The 22239-nt window shown below is 47.6% G+C and overlaps 1 protein-coding gene across 1 annotated transcript in view; it reads right to left on the reverse strand.

Moving 5' to 3' along the window:
- Positions 1-2: 2 nt before the first annotated feature.
- The window catches only part of LOC143828958 (hypoxia-inducible factor 1-alpha-like), a gene marked incomplete at its 3' end in the record, with an annotated part of 46250 nt that continues 24013 nt past the window's right edge, over positions 3-22239 (reverse strand). The window contains exons 2-4 of the mRNA XM_077319110.1: positions 1108-1298; positions 238-383; positions 3-68 (exon numbers count right to left, since the gene is read on the reverse strand). Coding sequence (XP_077175225.1) covers positions 3-68; positions 238-383; positions 1108-1298 — 403 coding nt within the window. The remainder of the gene's footprint in view (positions 69-237; positions 384-1107; positions 1299-22239) is intronic.

Genomic DNA, 22239 nt, shown 5'->3' on the forward strand with positions numbered 1-22239 from the left:
ATTTCTTTCAGCTCCTCGTGGTCGCACGGATGAGTGAAATCGAACACGCTGTGTCCCGTCAGCTCAAACTGTAAGAGACAGAGGGAGAAGTTTTGTCTGGGGCACGAAGGGCAGATAAAACACTGGACTCTGTCCAAGCTCAGCAGTTTTCAAGTCAGCAGGGCTTTGGGTCGATGGACTACAATCACAGCAGGGGGGGGGGACAAAAAGCGGAAGGGAGAAGCCCGTTTTCCCTACCTGCGTTAGCCCCATGCACTTGTTCACGTTCTCAGACATGTAGACCATGTCGCCGTCCTCTGAGAGGACCATGACGAATCCGTCGAGGGCTTTTAGATAGAAGCAATTCAGCTGCGTCTCCATTTCCGCTTCGGCTTCCAGGTCACCTGAGAAGAGCCAGCACACGTTAGATCAGTGGTTCTCCACCTACCTAATGCCACGATCCTTTAATACAGTTCCTCATGTTTTGGTGGCCCCCCAGCCATACAACTTTGCAAGGGTTCGTTCACAGAAATTAAACCCAAACTGACCAATGGTGTGAAGATCCATTGTTCGTGATTGTATATACATTGTTTTTTTTCTAGCGCAACCCGAAGGAAAGTTACTCCAGTCTAATCCCATCGAAATAAATGAATCTAGACTAGAGCAACTTTCTTTAGTTTTAAATTTCCCCCCTCTGACATTTCCATGAAGCCATCTCCCGGATCCAGTAGGAAAAAGAACATAAGCTTCTGGGAAGTGACGCGGTTTCATGGAATTGCAGCATGGATGCTTAAAAGGTAATGGGTTTAAACTACAAGTACAACGATATAGGCTAGATATCAGGGGGAAAAATTTCACAGTCAGAGTAGTTCAGCAGTGGAATAGGCTGCCTAAGGAGGTGGTGAGCTCCCCCTCACTGGCAGTCTTCAAGCAAAGGTTGGATACACACTTTTCTTGGATACTTTAGGATGCTTAGGGCTGATCCTGCATTGAGCAGGGGGTTGGACTAGATGGCCTGTATTGTCCCTTCCAACTCTATGATTCTATGATTCTAAGGTCTGTTCCTGGGCTGTTTCCAGCTTCCTTTTCACCCAGTGCTCCCTTGACAAGCCGTCAACAAACTCTCACCTGCATCGAGCAGCTTCCTCATGCGCAGGTAGCTGATGGTTAGCCTCATAATAGAGGCTTTGTCAAGGTGCGCACTCACATGATGGGGGAGAGGCAACTGGTGAGCGAGTTCGTAGAAGACCTCCGACTCCTTGCTCCTCCGGCACCGGGCGGCATCTCTAGACTTCTCCTTCCTGCGTTCCGAACTAATCCTGTAAGACAAAACAGACGTACTTAATATTAAAACCTGCATGGGCAACTGATCGGTGCTAGGAATTCAGCACTAACGACACAGGCTAGAAGAGTAAACTGGGGATTGCGAACAGCTAACAGCAGACATTTCTTGACGCGTAATTTATTTTAAACGTTTATAGGGCATCATTGCCAAGGCAGTGAACATCTGTGCGATAAAACATTTAAAGCAGGATTTAAAAGTATGTAAACAAACACACACTCACACACGTGCAATCAGGGAAGAATGCCAATGAGTTTTTACTGAGAGTACATCAAATGCAAAAGACGTCACATGCTGGCCGAAGACAGAGTAAGACAAACGAATCTGATCGGGGGGGGGGGGGGAGGGCCAAGGTTTTGGTGCCACCACTGAAAAGACCCCCCCAAGCCTCCGATGGGAGGGGCACTTGAAGTAAGGCCTCTGAAGATCATTGGAGTAGGAAGGGTAGGTTCATGGGCAAAGAAGATGGTTTTGTCTCACACGCAATGCTTGCATGATGTCCGTATACAAAGTCTAACATTAAAAGAAAGAAAAGACTGTGTCAATCCAATTTATTTTTCTTTCGTTGGACCCCTTACTCCCCAAAGCAGCTACTGAAAATGTGGGCCTCTACAGGACGGAACTGTTTGAATTTGAACTGAGTGGAATATAAATCTATGGATAAGATGTAAAAAGGTAAAGGTATCCCCTGTGCAAGCACCGGGTCATGTCTGACCCTTGGGGTGACGCCCTCCAGCGTTTTCATGGCAGACTCAATACGGGGTGGTTTGCCAGTGCCTTCCCCAGTCATTACCGTTTACCCCCCAGCAAGCTGGGTACTCATTTTACCGACCTCGGAAGGATGGAAGGATGAATCAACCTTGAGCCAGCTGCTGGGATTGAACTCCCAGCCTCATGGGCAGAGTTTTCAGACTGCATGTCTGCTGCCTTACCACTCTGTTCCACAAGAGGCTCTATGGATAAGATGTAGATTAGTCATATACTGACTGCTCTCTCCTTGGAAGGACCTCTTTCCACCAAATGCTCACGGCCACATCTCCCGCTTGATTTAACATTCTGACAGTTCCCCCAAAGCCTCACAGGTGTGATTGCTGACAGTCCAGAATGCCTCAGCAGCTGAGATGAGGTCCAGGAACGTTTCAATCAACTGCACTCAGAACTCTTGCTGCTGAATGTTGAAAAAAACATGAGCTTTATCGCTCTTGCTGAATTTGGCGTAAATCAGCAAACACCAGGATATTTAATTGACATCTCACCCGTCTTCAAGGAGCAGAGCAAAACTGTAAAGCAAAGTAAAGCTTCTGCTGTAACACTGAGTCAGAGACCTGTCTTAATTTTCAATGACAGTTTTTTGAATAACATTAAAGGCACTCTGTTATCCAAAAAGACGTTTCTGAAAAACGACAACTTTAAAAAATGTCCATGAGACGACAACAGAAACATTACTATTCTTATAATCTGATCAGGAAGAAGCGGCTTCTTGTACCGGGCTTTTTACTACCCAAAGTAGTCTCAAAATGGCTTATAATTCCTTCCCTTCCTCTCTGCACAATATAGAATAATAGAGTTGGAAGGGGCCATACAGGCCATCTAGTCCAACCCCCTGCTCAATGCAGGATCAGCCCTAAGCATCCTAAAGCATCCAAGAAAAGTGTGTATCCAACCTTTGCTTGAAGACTGCCAGTGAGGGGGAGCTCACCACCTCCTTAGGCAGCCTATTCCACTGCTGAACTACTCTGACTGAAAATTTTTTTCCTGATATCTAGCCTATATCGTTGTACTTGTAGTTTAAACCCATTACTGCGTGTCCTCTCCTCTGCAGCCAACGGAAACAGCATCCTGCCCTCCTCCAAGTGACAACCTTTCAAATACTTAAAGAGGGCTATCATGTCCCCTCTCAACCTCCTTTTCTCCAGGCTGAACATTCCCAAGTCCCTCAACCTATCTTCATAGGGCTTGGTCCCTTGGCCCCAGATCATCCTCGTCGCTCTCCTCTGTACCCTTTCAATATTATCTACGTCCTTCTTGAAGTGAGGACATGTTTCACAAAGTTTTAAAATATATTAAAATTTAATTATTTTCCTACCCATTCAGGAAACCCTGGTTGAGAAAAGACAATTCCAGCCTTTCCCAACTTTTTTACCGCTGAGAAATCCTTGAAACATTCTTGAGGCTTTGAGAAATCCCAGAAGTGGCACAATGGTGCAGAATAGGGTTGGGAAGCAGAGCTGTGGACACGCCCACCCGGGGCCCCTCCCCTTCCCATCATTGGCCATTTTGGGAGCAGTGTGGGTAGGTCGACTTGGCCATATGTCGTCATATCACCCGATGTTTAAGAAATTTAAATAATATATACAAAATTAAAGAGCCTCTTGTGGCGCAGAGTGGTAAGGCAGCGATATGCTGTCTGAATCTGTCTGCCCATGAGGTTGGGAGTTCAATCCCAGCAGCCGGCTCAAGGTTGACTCAGCCTTCCATCCTTCCGAGGTCGGTAAAATGAGTACCCAGCTTGCTGGGGGGTAAACGGTGATGACTGGGGAAGGCACTGGCAAACCACCCCGTATTGAGTCTGCCAAGAAAACGCTAGAGGGCGTCACCCCAAGGGTCAGACATGACTCGGTGCTTGCACAGGGGATACCTTTACCTTTACCTTTATACAAAATTAACTCCCACCCATTTGAAAAACCTTTCCAGGGCCGTCAAGAAAATCCAGGACTTCATGGAACCTTGGTTGAGGAAGCCTGGACTATTCAGTGAATCAGAATGCAGAATAGAACATGCAATCAAACAGTTTGTGTCTAACTAAAGCGAGGCAGTTAATTAAGGCTGGGTTTGAAGAACTGTTGCCTCAGGCCTCCAAACCATCAAGGTAGGAAGAGTGGATTCCTTTTCGAAGTCACCTCCTGTTCATTTATACATTTTCACAATGGTTGTATAGATCTTTAGAAAAGATAGCAATTCCTTCTGAAAACAGTACCATAAAATCCTAGAGTTGGAATGGACCTCCTGGGTCATCTAGTCCAACCCCCTGAACTATGCAGGACACTCCCAACCCTCTCACTCATCCACTGTCACCTGCCACCCCCTTGAACCTTCACAGAATCAGCCTCTCCGTCAGATGGCTCTCCAGCCTCTGTTTAAAAATCTCCAAAGGTGGAGAACCCACCACCTCCCGAGGAAGCCTGTTCCACTGAGGAACCGCTCTAACTGTCAGGAACTTCTTCCAGAGGTTTAGACAGAAATCCTTTTGAATTAATTTCATCCCATTGGTTCTGGACCGTCCCTCCGGGGCAAGAGAGAACAACTCTGCTCCATCCTCCACACGGCAGCCTTTTAAATGCTTGAAGATGGTTATCAGATCCCCTCTCAGTCTTCTCCTCTCCAGGAGACATACTTGCCTTAAAGCACGTGTACTGCATCAGGCTTTCTCATACCCGCAATCCGCCCACTCTCATTCCACATTTAGGTTTTACCAGTCATCTTTGCTGCCAAATTGATTTTTTTTTTTTACTATACTTCGCAATTCATTCGCTCATCGGCTGAGCGGTTCTATTTTATTGATTCCCAATGAGAAAAGTGGACGACAAAGAAAGATGTACAACACAAGGCCCCTACTTGAAAGGCACATCTTAATAAAGCACATCTAACCATTCTCATTGGCCCAGATATTTCTCGCATGAATGGTTCTTCTACTCAGAAATAATCCCTGGCCGCTGACAAATTTAAAGTTAAGTATTTTAGTCTTGCTGTGTGTAGGAGAGAAGTGAAGAAACCTTTCGCCTACTGAAAGGTAGTCATACATAGATGCGGTGTCACAAACAATAATTAAATGTTTCCTCATCTCTTGAAAGGGAGTGTTTTGTTTTGCAAAAGACTAGTCAAATAAAATAGATCAACCGTATCCTTCTCCTGAGAGTAGGCCTGTGTTTTCTACAAATTACATTAATTTTGATAGTCTCTCTCAAGTTATTAAGGCCGGTCGCCATGTTGGTCTGAAGCAGCAAAGCCGAGTTTGAATCCAGCGCTGCCTTGAAGACCAATCAAGTTTTATTCCGGGTATAAGCTTTCTGTGCACATAAAGAGGGGACATGGTTGCTGTCCTCTAATATTTGAAAGCTTGCCGCTTAGAAGAGCGCAGGAAAAAGGTCCTGTGGGCAGCAAAGGACCTGCAGGAACGGGTTTAAACTTCGTGTAAAACTATATCGGCAAGGTACCGGGGGTGGGGTTCACGGAGTTGTTCAGCAGCGGAAGGGGCTGCCTAAGGAGGTGGGGAGCTCCCCCTCACTGGCCGTCTTCAAGCAGCAGATGGAAAGATCCTTCTCCTGGATGCTTGAGGCTGATCCTGCACTGAGCAGGGGGTGGGACTAGATGGCCTGCATGGCCCCTTCCCACTCTAGGATTCTAGGAGTCTAGTTCAGCAGGGGAAGGGGCTGCCTAAGGAGGTGGGGAGCTCCCCCTCACTGGTGGTCTTCAAGCAGCGGCTGGACAGATCCTTCTCCTGGATGCTTGAGGCTGATCCTGCATTGAGCAGGGGGTGGGACTAGATGGTCTATGTGGCCCCTTCCCACTCTAGGATTCTATGAGTCTAGTTCAGCAGTGGAAGAGGCTGCCTAAGGAGGTGGGGAGCTCCCCCTCACTGGCGGTCTTCAAGCAGCGGCTGGACAGATCCTTCTCCTGGATGCTTGAGGCTGATCCTGCATTGAGCAGGGGGTGCCCCTCTTGAAGAGGCCTATGCTTGTCGCTGTCACGCCTTCCTGCAGCAGGGAATCCCATGTGTTCATTACTCTCTGGGTGCAGAAGGATTTCCTGTTGCCTGTTCTAAGTGAGCCTACTGTGATACGATACGATAACATTTATTGTATATAGCCAAAGACCATTTCAAAGCACAATTAAAACAATATGGTCCAAATACAAATAAAACAGTATTTCTCCGATATTGCGTATATAAAATTGTAAACATGGACTACTGAGTTACAATAAGAGGGATAAAATGGTGTATCAAGCTGGAGGCTCCTGTAAAAATGCTTTGGCTCGGATCTTCCAGTTTGGTGAGAGGTTAGGAGAGCCAGGTTGGTGTAGTGGTTAGGAGTGCGGACTTCTAATCTGGCATGCCAGGTTCGATTCTGCGCTCCCCCACATGCAACCAGCTGGTTGGTTCTTATATGCCGCTTTTCCCTACCTGAAGGAGGCTCAAAGTGGCTTACAATCGCCTTCCCATTCCTTCCCATTCCTCTCCCCACAACAGACACCCTGTGGGGTGGGTGAGGCTGAGAGAGCCCTGAGATTACTGAAGAAGAGTTGGTTCTTATATGCCACTTTTCCCTACCCAAAGGAGGCTCAAAGCGGCTTACAATCGCCTTCCCATTCCTCTCCCCACAACAGACACCCTGTGAGGTGGGTGAGGCTGAGAGAGCCCTGATATTACTGAGGAAGAAGAAGAGTTGGTTCTTATATGCCGCTTTTCTCTACCCGAAGGAGTCTCAAAGTGGCTTACATTCTCTTTCCCTTTCCTCTCCCCACAACAAACACCCTGTGAGGTGGGTGAGGCTGAGAGAGCCCTGAGATTCCTGCTCAGTCAGAACAGCTTTCTCAGTGCTGTGGCGAGCCCAAGGTCACCCAGCTGGCTGCATGTGGGGGAGCGCAGAATCGAACCCGGCATGCCAGATTAGAAGTCCACACTCCTAACCACTACACCAAACTGGCTCTCAGAGAGGTGACTTTGTTAAAATCAGAAATAGGGTGTGAGTTTGGTAATAACTTGGCAAGGGATTTGCCCCTGGGTTCGGAGTACAGGGGACAAGCCAAAACATAGTGGGCCAGGTCCTCCACAGATGGATTTCCACATATACACAGGCGTTGGGCTGTAGGTATTCAGAGATATCGCCCAGAGAGCATGGCTGATGGCATCCTTTCAATCGGCGAAGATATTAGGGCCGTTCTAAGATTACGTGTTGTTATATTTACTAAATATGATGCTCTAGAATGGTCTTTTTAAATTGTTTTATACCATGGGGCTGATTGTGATAGCTGAATTGAAGAGCACCCAATCACGTACATGAGAAATATTGACTGATGTATGCAGCAAGTCATCTGGTATGGTACAGAGTGAAAGACTGCTGCTGCTTAATTTCACTGGGTGCCCACAAGTTCTTGTAAGTTTGAGTTCCGATGGGCGTCCCAGCTTGTGAAACTCACAGGCCTCGATGACGCAGGCCTTAAGAGAAGCACTCATGGCAGACTCGGACAGTTCCCTTCCTGCGTTTCCTCTTTTTCTGTTGACAGGTTCTTTCTGGGCCGCCTTGGTAGGCCGTTGTGGAAGGATCTCACATTCTGCCTTGACGAGGGAGAAGTACTTCCTTCTCTGCCTTCTCCATCCCAGGCAAGCAGCGGGGGTAACTCTGCAGGGACGGCTAGGAGAGAGAAGATGACCAGTAGCAATACCGAGGTGCAAAAGAGCCTCTTGTGGCGCAGGGTGGTAAGGCAGCAGACATGCAGTCTGAAAGCTCTGCCCATAAGGCTGGGAGTTCAATTCCAGCAGCTGGCTCAAGGTTGACTCAGCCTTCCATCCTCCCGAGGTCGGTAAAATGTGTACCCAGCTTGCTGGGGGTAAACGGTAATGACTGGGGAAGGCACTGGCAAACCACCCCGTATTGAGTCTGCCATGAAAACGCTGGAGGGTGTCACCCCAAGGGTCAGACATGACCCAGTGCTTGCACAGGGGATACCTTTACCTTTTAATACCGAGGTGCAAGAAGCAGCAGGATAGGAAAGTACAGAGTGGACAGATGTTCTAAGAACATTTGTCAAGTTGAACTACTTTTCTCCAGTTACGGTTCTTGCCCAATACAGTTTATGTTTCATAGCTGCCCAGATTGTCCTTGTATGGTCATTTCTTTAAATGGTGACTGACTCACGGAGAAATTGAGCAGTTATGCTATTTGAACATAGATTCCTCATGCATTGCTGAACAGAAATCTGATTCAGAGATCTCTTTTGGGGGCTTTTTTGTTGTTGTTTTTTGCAAGGGAAGGAATTACGCATCTAGTGATTTTATTTTGCCATACAACTCTAAGGTTGTAGTTTGTTTCTTGCACTTCAAAATGAGAAAGGACCGGGGGAAAGCTGGTTCTTCTTTCTTCCGAAATTCCACTTCTCTTTCTGCGCCCAACTACCAGCTGTGTGATAAGTGACCCTGTCAAAACAACATTAGGTGCCAGGGAGAAAATGAGAGCCTGATAAGGCCTCCAATCTATCTCACTTCTTTTTTCCCCAGGACTTCCATTATGAAAAGAGAAAAAAATCAGCTATTCTGAAAACTGCAAATTTCAGCCAAAAGGAAAAGAGAGCTTTAAAATATTTTAATAAATAAACGAATAAAGGTAAAGGTATCCCCTGTGCAAGCACTGAGTCATGTCTAACTGCCCTTTCCTGAAGGCTCAGGGTGAAGAACAACATATGAGAACCAGACAATTTGCAGGCATTAAAGGTAAAGGTATCCCCTGTGCAAGCACCGGGTCATGTCTGACCCTTGGGGTGACGCCCTCCAGCGTTTTCATGGCAGACTCAATACGGGGTGGTTTGCCATTCCCTTCCCCAGTCATTACCGTTTACCCCCCAGCAGCAAGCTGGGTACTCATTTCACCAACCTCGGAAGGATGGAAGGCTGAGTCAACCTTGAGCCGGCTGCTGGGATTGAACTCCCAGCCTCATGGGCAAAGCTTTCAGACGGCTGCCTTACCACTCTGCGCCACAAGAGGCTCTTAATAAACGAATAAATTTTGCTTCCCACTTAGGGCGGCTGTCTTGCCCCTCAGTGCCTCCTCCTCCAACCAGCTTGCCTGTCTGTCCAACAGCCAGCCAATTACCATCTGTCCCCCTCCCCTGACCACCCCCTCCTCCTTCCACTTCCGTCCGAGGCTCGGAGGCTGCAGATCCCTGCTGCGTGGGAGCTGTCCCTGCCGATGAGTTCCCCAACAGCTACCTGCAGCCTTTCCAGGTCCTGGGGGGAAGGAAGAGGCCGCCCAAATCTAGCACCCTCCCCCCAATCTAGCACCCATTACGACGGGCTTGGCTCCTAGTCCAGAAATAAATCTCCTCTAGAAAAGATCTTCTAGCTGCAAATTTTCTCTACTTAGTTGTGCTGCTTAAATCACCGGAATGGGGGAAGGATTAAATATTACTTTTGTACTCTGTAGCAAGCCTCAGACACTGTTCTTTCGGACTGCAACAGCCGGAACACAAAATAAAGTCGTTGTTGTCTTTTTTTAAATCCACAATCAGCAGTATTTTTGTTTGACTACAAAGTGTACTTAAACTCGGCCCGTGCCGACAACAGCAAACTGCATAGAACAGATTCATGTCTGGCTGAGGGACAGAACGTGCCGTAATGCATTAAGCTGGGAGGAGATATTGAAGACTGTGTTTTGAAGGAGCCGTCGATCAAGAGAGCGTCAATCACTATTTGAACTCCCCCGTAGGACAGCCTGGTACGGGGATGGCATGTTGTGTCCTTAAAATTATTGAGATGGAAAAGCAAAGGAAATGCTAGTGTGTAAGAGAGGGAGTAGAGCCTCTTGTGGCGCAGAGTGGTAAGGCAGCAGGCATGCAGTCTGAAAGCTCTGCCCATGAGGCTGGGAGTTCGATCCCAGCAGCCGGCTCAAGGTTGACTCAGTCTTCCGTCCTTCCGAGGTCGGTAAAGTGAGTACCCAGCTTGCTGGGGGGTAAATGGTAATGACTGGGGAAGGCACTGGCAAACCACCCCGTATTGAGTCTGCCATGAAAACGCTAGAGGGCGTCACCCCAAGGGTCAGACATGACCCGGTGCTTGCACAGGGGATACCTTTACCTTTAATGCCTGCAAATTGTCTGGTTCTCATATGTTGTTCTTCACCCTGAGCCTTCGGGAAAGGGCAGTTAGAAATAAAATATTACTACTACCACTATTATTGTTGTTGTTATTGTAAGTGTCACGTGGAAGGGGTTAATACCCACAGTGATGAGAAAGCCACAGGCTCCTGCCCAAGACATCTGGCAGAATATCCCTTTCTACCTCGGAGGCAGCAGGTCAGAGTAGTCCTTCCCGCAAAAACAGCTGATGTGCAGAAACAGGACGGCATATCACAAGGACGGTGCGGGTGGCAGCCCCCCCAAAGAACACTAAAGAGCTTGCCCAATTTCCTACAGCCTTGGACCTCTATCAAGGCTGTGCACAATATTAAGGCCATTTACCAGAGGACCTGCAGCCTGCTGCTTATTCACACCGCAAAGTGGAAGGGCTATTATTAGCTTAGGCAAAATTATAACGTGGACGGCATAATGTTAAGGTAGTGCCAATGTTCTGCCTCGGACCGGGGAATACCTACACCGCCCTGCACTTGGGTGCCCCAGATTCTGCCATGAAAGGAGCCAGCGTGGCGTCGTGATATTTATTTATTTATTTATATGCCACCGCTCTTCCAGTGTTCTCCAGGCGGTTCACACAATTTAAAACGATAAAATGCAGTAAAACCCCATAAAACATCCCTTACAACAATAAATAAAAAGATGGATAAATGGCGACCTCCTACTCAAGCTACCTCTTACTCAACTCCCTCTTTCCTCCTCCTTCCCCGTTCAACTGGAGGGTCAAGTTTCCTTCCACTGGGTGCGAGGAGCCAGATCTAACAGGCATCAGAGAGAGGTGGTGGTGGTGGTGGTGGTGGGAATCCTCTGATGGAAACACCAGGACTCCACCCGGGCCTAAGTGTATGCCTGGTGGAAGAGCTCCGTCTTGCAGGCCCTGCGGAAAGCTGACAACTCCAGGTTTAGCCTTGGAACGGAAAGACCTCGACATGAATCCCTGCTTGGACCACAAAGCTTAATAGGAAATCAATTCCCCCTCTATCAGCCAGCATCTCCCTCAGTCCAATCTACCACATGAGCATGTTGCAAAGGAAAACATGGTATCTCCATCCATGTATGACATTTCTGAGTTCCTGGGAAGGAGTGATTAACATACACAGGTTGGCTGGGACTCAGGGGCAGAGCATTTGTGGTGACTGCAGAATGTTGCAGTTCAATCCCCGGCATCTCCTTTTAAAAGGACCAGGTTAGCAGGTGAAGGAAAGACCTCGGCCTGAATCCCTGGATAGCCGCTTCTATTCAGAGCAGACACTATGCACCTTGACACACCAATGATCTGACTCAGGAAAAATAAATTCATGTGTTTAGGGTCGTGGTGGAAATACCTGTCAAGTCTTGGCCAACTTCAGACCAGGCCAGTGGTCCACCTAATCCAGCATCCTGCCTCACACAGTGGCCAACTAGTTCCTCTGGAGGGCCAAGAACAGGGCAGAGAGGCCGAGGCCTTCATAAGAAGGACCAGTGAAGGTCCACCTAGTCCAGCATCCTGTCTCACACACTGGCAAACCGGTTACCCCAGACATCCAAGAATAGGACATAAAAGCTGATGTGGTTTCTGCCTCTGAATGTAGGGGTTCCTTTAAGGTTTTCAAGGCACACACAAACATACACCAAAAAAAAAAACATTCAAGAGGTGGTTTACCATTCCCTACCTCTGCATGATAACCCTGGACTTCCTCAGTGGTCTCCCATCCGAGCACAAACCAGAGCAGACTCTGCTTAGTTTCCAAGATCTAACAAAACTGGGCTTTCCTGGGGGATGTTTTAGGGCGTGAGATATAAATAAGGTGAGTAAGAAAGGTAGAATCCCACAGTTCTGTAAGCATTGGACCAATATACGCATTTTATTTATAATCATAGTGGCTACAAGAACTACGTGAGTCAATTAAGCCCTCTCTTAACCTCTTTTTTGCTTACCCTTCAGATATTTCATCCAAGTACTGCATGTGCACATTTAAGCCTGACTTTGCAGCTGTAAAAGCAATGCTTACTTGATGTCTTTCAGGCGTTCTGAGATCCATGACCACCTTCTGTGTTGCTCCCATTCTCAAGGAACGGCAGAAGGGGCACAGTGCTTTTAAGGGCTTAGAGCAGTGGTCCCCAACCTTGCTGAGGCTGGGGACCGGCAGGGCAACTGTCCCGCCCACGCATTGCGCATGCGTGGCCGCGCCCGCGCATTGCGCATGCGTGGCCGCGCCCGCGCATGGCACACACGCGATGCGCGGGCGCGGCCCTGATTCCCTCTCCCCACCCTCCTGCAGTAAGAAGCTTCCCGGGCCGCAAGCTTGCGGCCTGGGAAGTTTTTTACTGCGGGGAGGGGGGGCAGGGAGAGGGAGCCGCGGCCCAGCACCATGGCCTTCGCGGCCCGGCACCGGGCCGCAGCCCGCAGGTTGGGGACCACTGGCTTAGAGCAGCCTTCCTCAACCAGGGTTTTGTGAAATCCTGGAAGGGTTTCCTGGAGTTAATTAATTTTTAATACATTTTTAGAACCTGTTAAACATTTATTGGGTGATATGACTATATATGGGATTTCTTGATGGGCCTGGAAGGGTTTCCTTGAGTTAATTTTTAATATATTTTTAGAACCTGTTAAACATTCATTAGGTGATATGACCATATATGGGATCTCTTGATGGCCCTGGAAGGGTTTCCTTGAGTTAATTTTTAATACATTTTTAGAACCTGTTAAACATTCATTGGGTGATATGACTATATATGGGATTTCTTGATGGGCCTGGAAGGATTTCCTTGAGTTAATTTTTAATACATTTTTAGAACCTGTTACATTCATTGGGTGATATGAACATATATGGGATTTCTTGATGGCCCTGGAAGGCTTTCCTTAATTTTTAATACATTTTTAGAACCTGTTAAACATTCATTGGGTGATATGACCATATATGGGATTTCTTGATGGCCCTGGAAGGCTTTCCTTTATTATTGTTATTGTTATAGTTACAGTTATTGTTACTGTTACTGTTATTATCATCATCATTCGATTTATTCCCCATCACTCCCTTGCGGCTCGTGGCGGGTTACAACATCTTAAAACCCCATTAAAATCCATTAAAACAACGACTACAGTTTTGACATTATTAGTTAACTAACTAGCATGGCAAGATCGGCTAATCAATTTCCCCTCCCACTACTGGCAGGTGGAGAGGGGATAGCAGTCCCAATCCCAATCCCAGATCCCGGGGGGGCATAGGTGTTAGCCTTGGCCTCAACCGTAGACCTGGCGGAAGAGCTCCGTCTTGCAGGCCATGCGGAACGATGGAAGATCCCGCAGCTCTCCCGGGAGCTCATTCCACCAGGCAGGGGCCAGGACCGAAAAAGCCCTGGCCCTGGTCGAGGCCAGGCGTGCTTCCCTAGGGCCGGGAATACATTTTTAGAACCTGTTAAACATTCATTGGGTGATATGACCATATATGGGATTTCTTGATGGCCCTGGAAGGGTTTCCTTAATTGTTAATACATTTTTAGAACCTGTTAAACATTCATTGGGTGATATGACCATATGTGGTTATGTTGACCCCCCAATGGCCAATGATGGGCCTGGAGGGGGTGGAAAGGGGAGGGGACCCAGGTGGGCATGTCCAGAGTTATGCTTCCCAACCGCACTCTGCACAATCGCGCCACTTCTGGGGTTTCTCTAAGCCTGAAGACTGTTTCAGGGTTTTCTCAATGGTAAAAAAGTCAAGAAAGGCTGGCTTAGAGGCATTTCAACAAGATGAGCTGCATTGGGACCCTATCCATAGTTCACCTGTGCCTTCTTCTTCTGCTCTACCTTCTCTCTTATCTGTTCTGCTGCCAGTGCAACACTTTTCTGAGTTTTTTTGAATACGTTAACCTGAAACGCTGCCGGTTTTGACGACAGAAGTTAACAGCAAACACAAAAAATTAACCTGCGATACAAACGGCATTTTGGTTTCAGAGAAGAGTTTTGGGCTGTCAGCGACCAAGAAGAGCTGGTTTTTATACCGCGCTTTTCACAGCCCGAAGGAGTCTCAAAGTGGCTGATCATCACCTTCCCTTCCTCTCCCGAGAGGTGGAGCCGAGAGAGCCCTGACAGCTCAGTGAGAACAGCTTCTGTCAGGACTGTGACAAGAAGAAAAAGAAGGAAGAGTTGGTTCTTATACGATGCTTTTCTCTACCCGAAGGAGGCTCAAAGTGGCTTACAGTTGCCTTCCCATTCCTCTCCCCACAACAGACACCCTGTGGGGTGGGTAAGGCTGAGAGAGCCCTGATATTCCTGCTCGATCAGAACAGTTTTATCAGTGCCATGGAGAGCCCATGGAGAGCTGGCTGCATGTGGAGGAGTGCAGAATCAAACCCGGCATGCCAGATTAGAAGTCCGCACTCCTAACCACTACACCAAGGTCAGCCTGCTGGCTGCATGTGGAGGAGGAGCAGAGTATTAAAACCCGGCTCGACAGACTGGAAGCTGCCACTCTGAACCACCCTACCTCAGGTTTTGCTTAGTTGCAAAATGCTTCCAGAGTGGGGATTTTCTGCCTCCACAGGTGCTCTCAGTGCCGCAGGGATCAGTTATCAGCACCGGAACGGTAACAGTAGCAATTAAGCCTCTCTTGGCTCATACCCTCTTCCACAGTGCCAAGCCGCTGCCTTGGCTATACTTCACCCTTTTACCGCAACCTAAGAACACTGGGGCTTGGTCACGTAATCCCGAGCAGCCTTCCGCCCTCACAACCTGAATCCCAAACTGCACGGGACTCGTTTTGAAATGCCGTCCTGCTCCTTGCCTCGAGAGTGACACAATGCAAAGTCATGTAAGGGAATTTTTACAGGCCCAGAGCTCAAGACCTCTGCTCCGGCCCTACAGAAACAGTACCATGGCTATGAAAAACAACAAGCTCTTTTACATTATTATTATTATTATTAGATTTATTTCCCGCCACTCCCTTGCGGCTCGTGGTGGGTAACAGTATCCCAAAATCCCCATTAAAACCCCATTAAAACAATAATGTTACCAATAGCGGGTGGAGAGGAGGTCCTGATGATGTTTTGCTTCGGGTCCGAATCCTGAGTCCCCGGGGGGGGGGGCATAGGTTTATATTATCAGCCCCGGCCTCAACCATAAACCTGGCGGAAGAGCCCCATTTTGCAGGCCCTGCGGAACGTTGAAAAATCCCGCAGGGCCCGCATCTCTCCCGGGAGCTCATTCCACCAGGTCGGGGCCAGGACCAAAAAGGCTCTGACCATGGTCGAGGCCAGGTGTGCTTCCCTAGGGCTAGGAACATCTATCACCCCCTTCTTTCCCCCACTTCCCCCAAAATTGACAGGACTAAACAGAGTTGACCCTGGTTTGTGTTTAGACAGGAGACCATCCATCCAATCATACCTTCCTTTTATCCATCCATCCATCCAATCATACCTTCCTTTTATCCATCCATCCATCCATCCAATACCTTCCTTTTATCCATCCATCCATCCATCCATCCAATACCTTCCTTTTATCCATCCATCCATCCATCCATCCATCCATCCATCCAATCATACCTTCCTTTTATCCGTCCATCCATCCAATCATACCTTCCTTTTATCCATCCATCCATCCATCCATCCATCCATCCATCCAATCATACCTTCCTTTTATCCATCCATCCATCCATCCATCCATCCATCCATCCATCCATCCATCCATCCATCCAATCATACCTTCCTTTTATCCATCCATCCATCCATCCATCCAATCATACCTTCCTTTTATCCATCCATCCATCCATCCATCCATCCATCCAATCATACCTTCCTTTTATCCATCCATCCATCCAATCATACCTTCCTTTTATCCATCCATCCATCCATCCATCCATCCATCATTCTAGGACCTAATGCCAGGTCCTAGAACATAAAGGGAGGGGGGGAACCATTCTCATAACCCCCCGGACTTCCACCCGGCCTCAATCAAACGCCTGGGTATCAAACGATTCAGCTCACGGCAGCTTTCAATATGCGGGCTAATTAGAACTGTACTGTGATGGAGCCGCTGCGGTTGTTGCATAAGAGAGAGGGAGGGCCGTACTCGGTTGCAATGTTTATTGTATGGATTACCTTTGCATTGTTTTCTACCTTTCTAACCCACTTCCTGTATTGTGGCGGTTCACAATTTAACATAACATAAAACAGATCTACAACCTAAAGACATCGCAATATAATAAAACTGATTATGGTTTTATCTGTTCAGTCGTGTCCGACCCTCGGCGATTCTATAGGAATGTTTCCTCCATTCGCCTCTGTCAATGACCGCTTCAATAAAATAAAACTAACACCCCCTAAACCTTACCGCTAAAATGATGGTAACAATAAAAACTCCTCCCCCAACTCCGGGGACGTTGGTGCCGGAAGGTATATGAGAGAGACTGGTGATGGAAAGCAGAGGGTAGATCACCAAAAGGTTCCAGGCATGGCCTACTGCCAGGTCCTGGAACACAGAACAGTGATTCTCAACGTGGGGGTTGCACGTTAAGATGGTGAGGGGTTTGGAGACCAAGACGTAGGAGGAAAGGTTGGGGGAGCTTGGTCTGTTTAGCCTGGAGAGGAGGCGACTGAGAGGGGATCTGATCACCATCTTCAAGTATTTAAAAGGCTGCCCTGTAGAGAATGGAGCAGAGTTGTTCTCTCTTGCCCCAGAAAGACGGACCAGAACCAATGGGATGATATTAAAACGAAATTCCGTCTAAACATTCGGAAGAAGTTCCTGCCAGTCAGAGCAGTTCCTCAGTGGAACAGGCTTCCTCGGGAGGTGGTGGGTTCTCCATCTTTGGAGATTTTTAAACAGAGGCTGGGTAGCCATCTGACGGAGAGGTGGATTCTGTGAAGGTTCAAGGGGGTGGCAGGTGACAGATGAGCAATAGGGATTTAAGCCACCTCAGAGTTCATGGAAGCCTTGGAGGAGGCCAGCGTGCACACGCATGCTGTATGGGGTCGCGGCATTAGACCAGATGAGAACTACTGACATAGAGAGGGAGGGAACCGTTCTCATAGCCCCATGGCTCTCACCCGGCCTCAACCAAACGCCTAACTAAAAAAATTTCAACCAGTTGGCTGGTACAAAACTGTAATCCTTATGGCAATTTATTTTATAGATCTTGCTTTCATATCTTTCACAGGTCAACGTAATCCAATGCAAATATAAGCCAAAACGGGTTCCGAATAAACACAATTTTTTTCTCCTTTTTCAACGGCCAGTTTTCAAGTTTGTTCTCTTCCTCAGTGGTTTGTTTTATAGTCCCTTGGGCTCAACCTTGAATAGTCCCTTGAATAGTCCCTTGGGCTCAACCTTTCCTGGAGGTTTCTGCTGCTCTACCAAACACCTGGCAGAAGAGCTCCATTTTGCAGGTTTCCTGTTCTACATTCCACCACTTCCTGGAGGTCCTGGCTGCCTGATGGAATTGTTTAAAAAAAAAAACATAATCTACCTTGAGTCTTAGCGAGAAAGACACCCTTACAAATGATGTCAATACAATAAGAGTCAATACAACCAAAGTTAATAAAATCCCATTTACCTTTGTGCCTTGCTGCAGCCACAAAGAGAAATACATGACAAAGGATCAATCACCCAATCTGCATTTTTAAAACTTTTGTTGTCGCTGTTGTTAGGTGCGAAGTCGTGTCCGACCCATCGCAACCCCATGGACAATGATCCTCCAGGCCTTCCTGTCCTCTACCATTCCCCGGAGTCCGTTTCAGTCCGTTTAAAACTGGGGTTCATGTAATTTTGCAATCCACCTTGAGTCTTAGTGGGAAAGGCGGCCCTTATAAATGAATTTAGTACAATAAAATTCTGTTTACCTAGGACTGCTGCCTCTGCCTTGCTCCAGCCCCAGAGAGAAATGCATGCCAGAGAAATACAACGACATCTGCACAATCTTTTTTTTATTATTGAGGTTTATGTCCCGCCACACATGGTTTCGCGGAGACTCCCAACAGCAAGCCGAGCAATCCAGAAAATAACCACAGCACGTTAAGTAAACGAACAACGCAAAATATCAGGTGGGTGCCTTACTCTTGAATAGCTTTGCTTTGGAGGACCCTTTTTTCCCCTTCTCCATTTCTTGAACAAGAACAGATTTGGGGACGGGAGGGGGGGGATGTAGATGTTTTTTTTCTTTGTAACACTGTTTCTGCTCTTCCCTTTCTGAAGTTCTACAATGATATCTGGCCATTTCATCAGCAGATGGTCTCTTCAGGGGGTTGATTCAATGCAATCTGGCTCTTGGCGCGGAAAACAAGACAGAAAGAGCTGACCCTTGCCCCCCAGCCCCCAGTACCTGATGGTTGTTTTGCCTTGGGTTACGGAGACGTGCACAAAGACTACAGAGTGATGCAGACAGCTTGGGCAAGGGCAAATGAATATCAGGAAATGATTAAGAAAAAAGACTCAGGATGTTTAGGGCCATGGGAAATTTGGAGCAGGAAACTCCCCAGAGCCATACTGGCCAAAGAGAATCCAGGAGAGATCTGAGACTACACTGATATTAACCAAATAGTAGCTATCTCTCCCTTCGGGCAAATTACCCTAGCAAGAATCTCCTGTTCTCTCACGGGGGCTCCAGGGCAGAACAGATTTTGGGGAGTGGGAAGGGCTGTGGATGCAAGCCACCGGACAGGTATTTAGATCAACAGACGTGAAAGAAGAGTGTTTTCTCTGCCTTGAAGTGGAGGAAGCACCTTTTCCCTGCGTGATTAACAGCTTCGTGCACAGCCAAGGGTTTGGGGGTGAACTTTGAGGCCTCCTTATCGATGGAGACTCAGGTCACGAATGTAGTGCGCCAGGCATTCTGCCACCTGCACCAGGCAAAGATACTAGCACCCTATCTGGCCTCAGGAGACCCAGCTACAGTGGTCCCCTGCAATGGTCCCCCCCCCCAAGCTGGATTACTGTGGCTCGCTCCATGTGGTGCTACCCTTGGTCTTGGCCCCAGAAATAGATAGATAAACAAATAAATAATCTTTATTATTATTAGAGCCAGTTTGGTGTAGTGGTTAGGAGTGCGGACTTCTAATCTGGCATGCCAGGTTCGATTCTGCACTCCCCCACATGCAACCAGCTGGGTGACTTTGGGCTCGCCACAGCACTGATAAAGCTGTTCTGACCGAGCAGTGATATCAGGGCTCTCTCAGCCTCACCCACCTCACAGGGTGTCTGTTGTGGGGAGAGGAATGGGAAGGCGACTGTAAGCCGCTTTGAGCCTCCTTCGGGTAGGGAAAAGCGGCATATAAGAACCAACTCTTCTTCTTCTTCAGTAATCTCAGAGTTCTCTCAGCCTCACCCACCCCACAGGGTGTCTGTTGTGGGGAGAGGAAAGGGAAGGCGACTGTAAGCCGCTTTGAGCCTCCTTCGGGTAGGGAAAAGTGGCATATAAGAACCAACTTCTTCTTCTTCTTCAGTAATCTCAGGGCTCTCTCAGCCTCACCCACCCCACAGGGTGTCTATTGTGGGGAGAGGAAAGAGAAGGAGAATGTAGGCCGCTTTGAGCCTCCTTCGGGTAGGGAAAAGCGGCATATAAGAACCAACTTCTTCTTCTTCTTCAGTAATCTCAGGGCTCTCTCAGCCTCACCCACCCCACAGGGTGTCTGTTGTGGGGAGAGGAAAGGGAAGGCGACTGTAAGCCGCTTTGAGCCTCCTTCGGGTAGGGAAAAGCGGCATATAAGAACCAACTTCTTCTTCTTCTTCAGTAATCTCAGGGCTCTCTCAGCCTCACCCACCCCACAGGGTGTCAGTTGTGGGGAGAGGAAAGGGAAGGAGAATGTAGGCCGCTTTGAGCCTCCTTCGGGTAGGGAAAAGCGGCATATAAGAACCAACTTCTTCTTCTTCAGTAATCTCAGGGCTCTCTCAGCCTCACCCACCCCACAGGGTGTCTGTTGTGGGGAGAGGAAAGGGAAGGCGACTGTAAGCCGCTTTGAGCCTCCTTCGGGTAGGGAAAAGCGGCATATAAGAACCAACTCTTCTTCTTATTATTATTTTTATAGCCAAGTTTTCCTGGTTGTCTCAGAAATTACAGCTGGCGCAGAAGGCAAATGCACAGGTCACAATGGGGAACATGTGGAGGGGCCCATATTCAATCTGCCCTCCGATAGCTGCACAAGTTATTGGTGGCACTCTGGATCGAGGTCCTGGACACTGTTGTACTCTGCTAATTCCAGTGTGCTGGTAATCTTGAGTTGCCGGTGGAAATCCAGGCTCTGATAGAGCTGTCGAAAGTCCCATAGGCCCTGCAAAACTGCACTCTTCCATCAGGTTTACGGATGAGGCCATGGCTATCTGGAAATGATATGGGCCTCCCTCCTCTTTGGCACCCCCCCCCCATTTTGGATTCTCCCAGTATGGTTAACCGGGCGGAGGGGATTTAATATGGTGAGGGCAGGGGTAGGGGTTTTATCTACATTGTTTATTAGAAACCACCCAGAGCCCACTTGAGAGGAAGAATGGTATAGAAATCCAACCAATATGCATCTTCCAGAGTTAAGAGCAATCCTAAGCAGTGTGTACATCTTTTCACACCAAAGCACAGCTACTCTGCTTCCACGCTCCGGAAGGAGGAAGAGAAATCAGAATGACTTTGTTGTTGTTATGTGTGAAGTCGTGTCCGACCCATCGCGACCCCATGGACAATGATCCTCCAGGCCTTCCTGTCCTCTACCATTCTGGAGTCCAGAATGACTTAAATGCATGCAATAGGACACTTAAGGAGAGGCAACAGGAGAATGATTTCCTGCCTCTACTTTCATGGTACGATATGATACTAAGGACCATGAAATGATCCAAGCTAGCAAGCTAAGGGGGGAGGTCAAAGAATAGGCCACATCTGCCTGACAACATCTGGAAGGCTGAAAAAGTCAGCATGCAGACAACCTTTTTGAAAAGAATACGGGTGAATGTCACCCCTCCTTTTGTCTCTAAAACTTTGCCCAAGATCCCCAGATCAACAATCCAAATGGAGCAAAATTTAAAACGTGACGTCTGCAGATTATACGCAAAGTAAATGTAGTCTGAAGCTTACACATTTCCATGTTATATTATTCCACGTGTCGATCAGAATGAATCTCAGCCCTTAAATGACTCCGGCTCTAAAAAATCGGCAGAGCAAGAGAGGTGAAAGCCCAGGGAAAACTGGAAAAAACCCGGAGAAAAAAATTCTTCCTGGCTCAATTCACTCTCTCCATTCCCCCTCCCCAACGGAGGGAGCTTTAAAAACACCTCCTGTGCAATATTCTTGATGAGAAATCACAAGATGTCATAGTCCCATTGTATTCGGCACTGGTCAGACCACACCTGGAGTAGTGTGTGCAGTTCTGGAGGCCTCACTTCAAGAAGGACGTAGATAAAACTGAAAGGGTACAGAGGAGAGCGACGAAGATGATCTGGGGCCAAGGGACCAAGCCCTGTGAAGATAGGTTGAGGGACTTGGGAATGTTCAGCCTGGAGAAAAGGAGGTTGAGAGGGCACATGATAGCCCTCTTTAAGTATTTGAAAGGTTGTCACTTGGAGGAGGGCAGGATTCTGTTGGCTGCAGAGGAAAGGACACGCAGTAATGGGTTTAAACTTCAAGTACAACGATATAGGCTAGATATCAGGAAAAAGTTTTTCACAGTCAGAGTAGTTCAGCAGTGGAATAGGCTGCCTAAGGAGGTGGTGAGCTCCCCCTCACTGGCCGTCTTCAAGCAAAGGTTGGATACACACTTTTCTTGGATGCTTTAGGATGCTTAGGGCTAATCCTGCGTTGAGTAGGGGGTTGGACTAGATGGCCTGTATGACCCCTTCCAACTCTATGATTCTATGATTCTATGAAATTATTTATAGAGATTTGGCTGAAAGAATTCACAAAATTAAGCATGTTGTTGTATGTGCTATAAATACGTGCTTTCAAATATATGTTAATTGTTTAAATATGAGTAATTGTGTCCATAATTAATATACTACGATGTGTATGATAATATATTGTTGAAAAGTTTGACGTTTTCAATGGGATACAGTTTAAATCAACGTCTAA

The sequence above is a fragment of the Paroedura picta genome, chromosome 2 (assembly GCF_049243985.1).
Source record: "Paroedura picta isolate Pp20150507F chromosome 2, Ppicta_v3.0, whole genome shotgun sequence".
Classification (NCBI taxonomy): Eukaryota; Metazoa; Chordata; class Lepidosauria; order Squamata; family Gekkonidae; genus Paroedura; species Paroedura picta.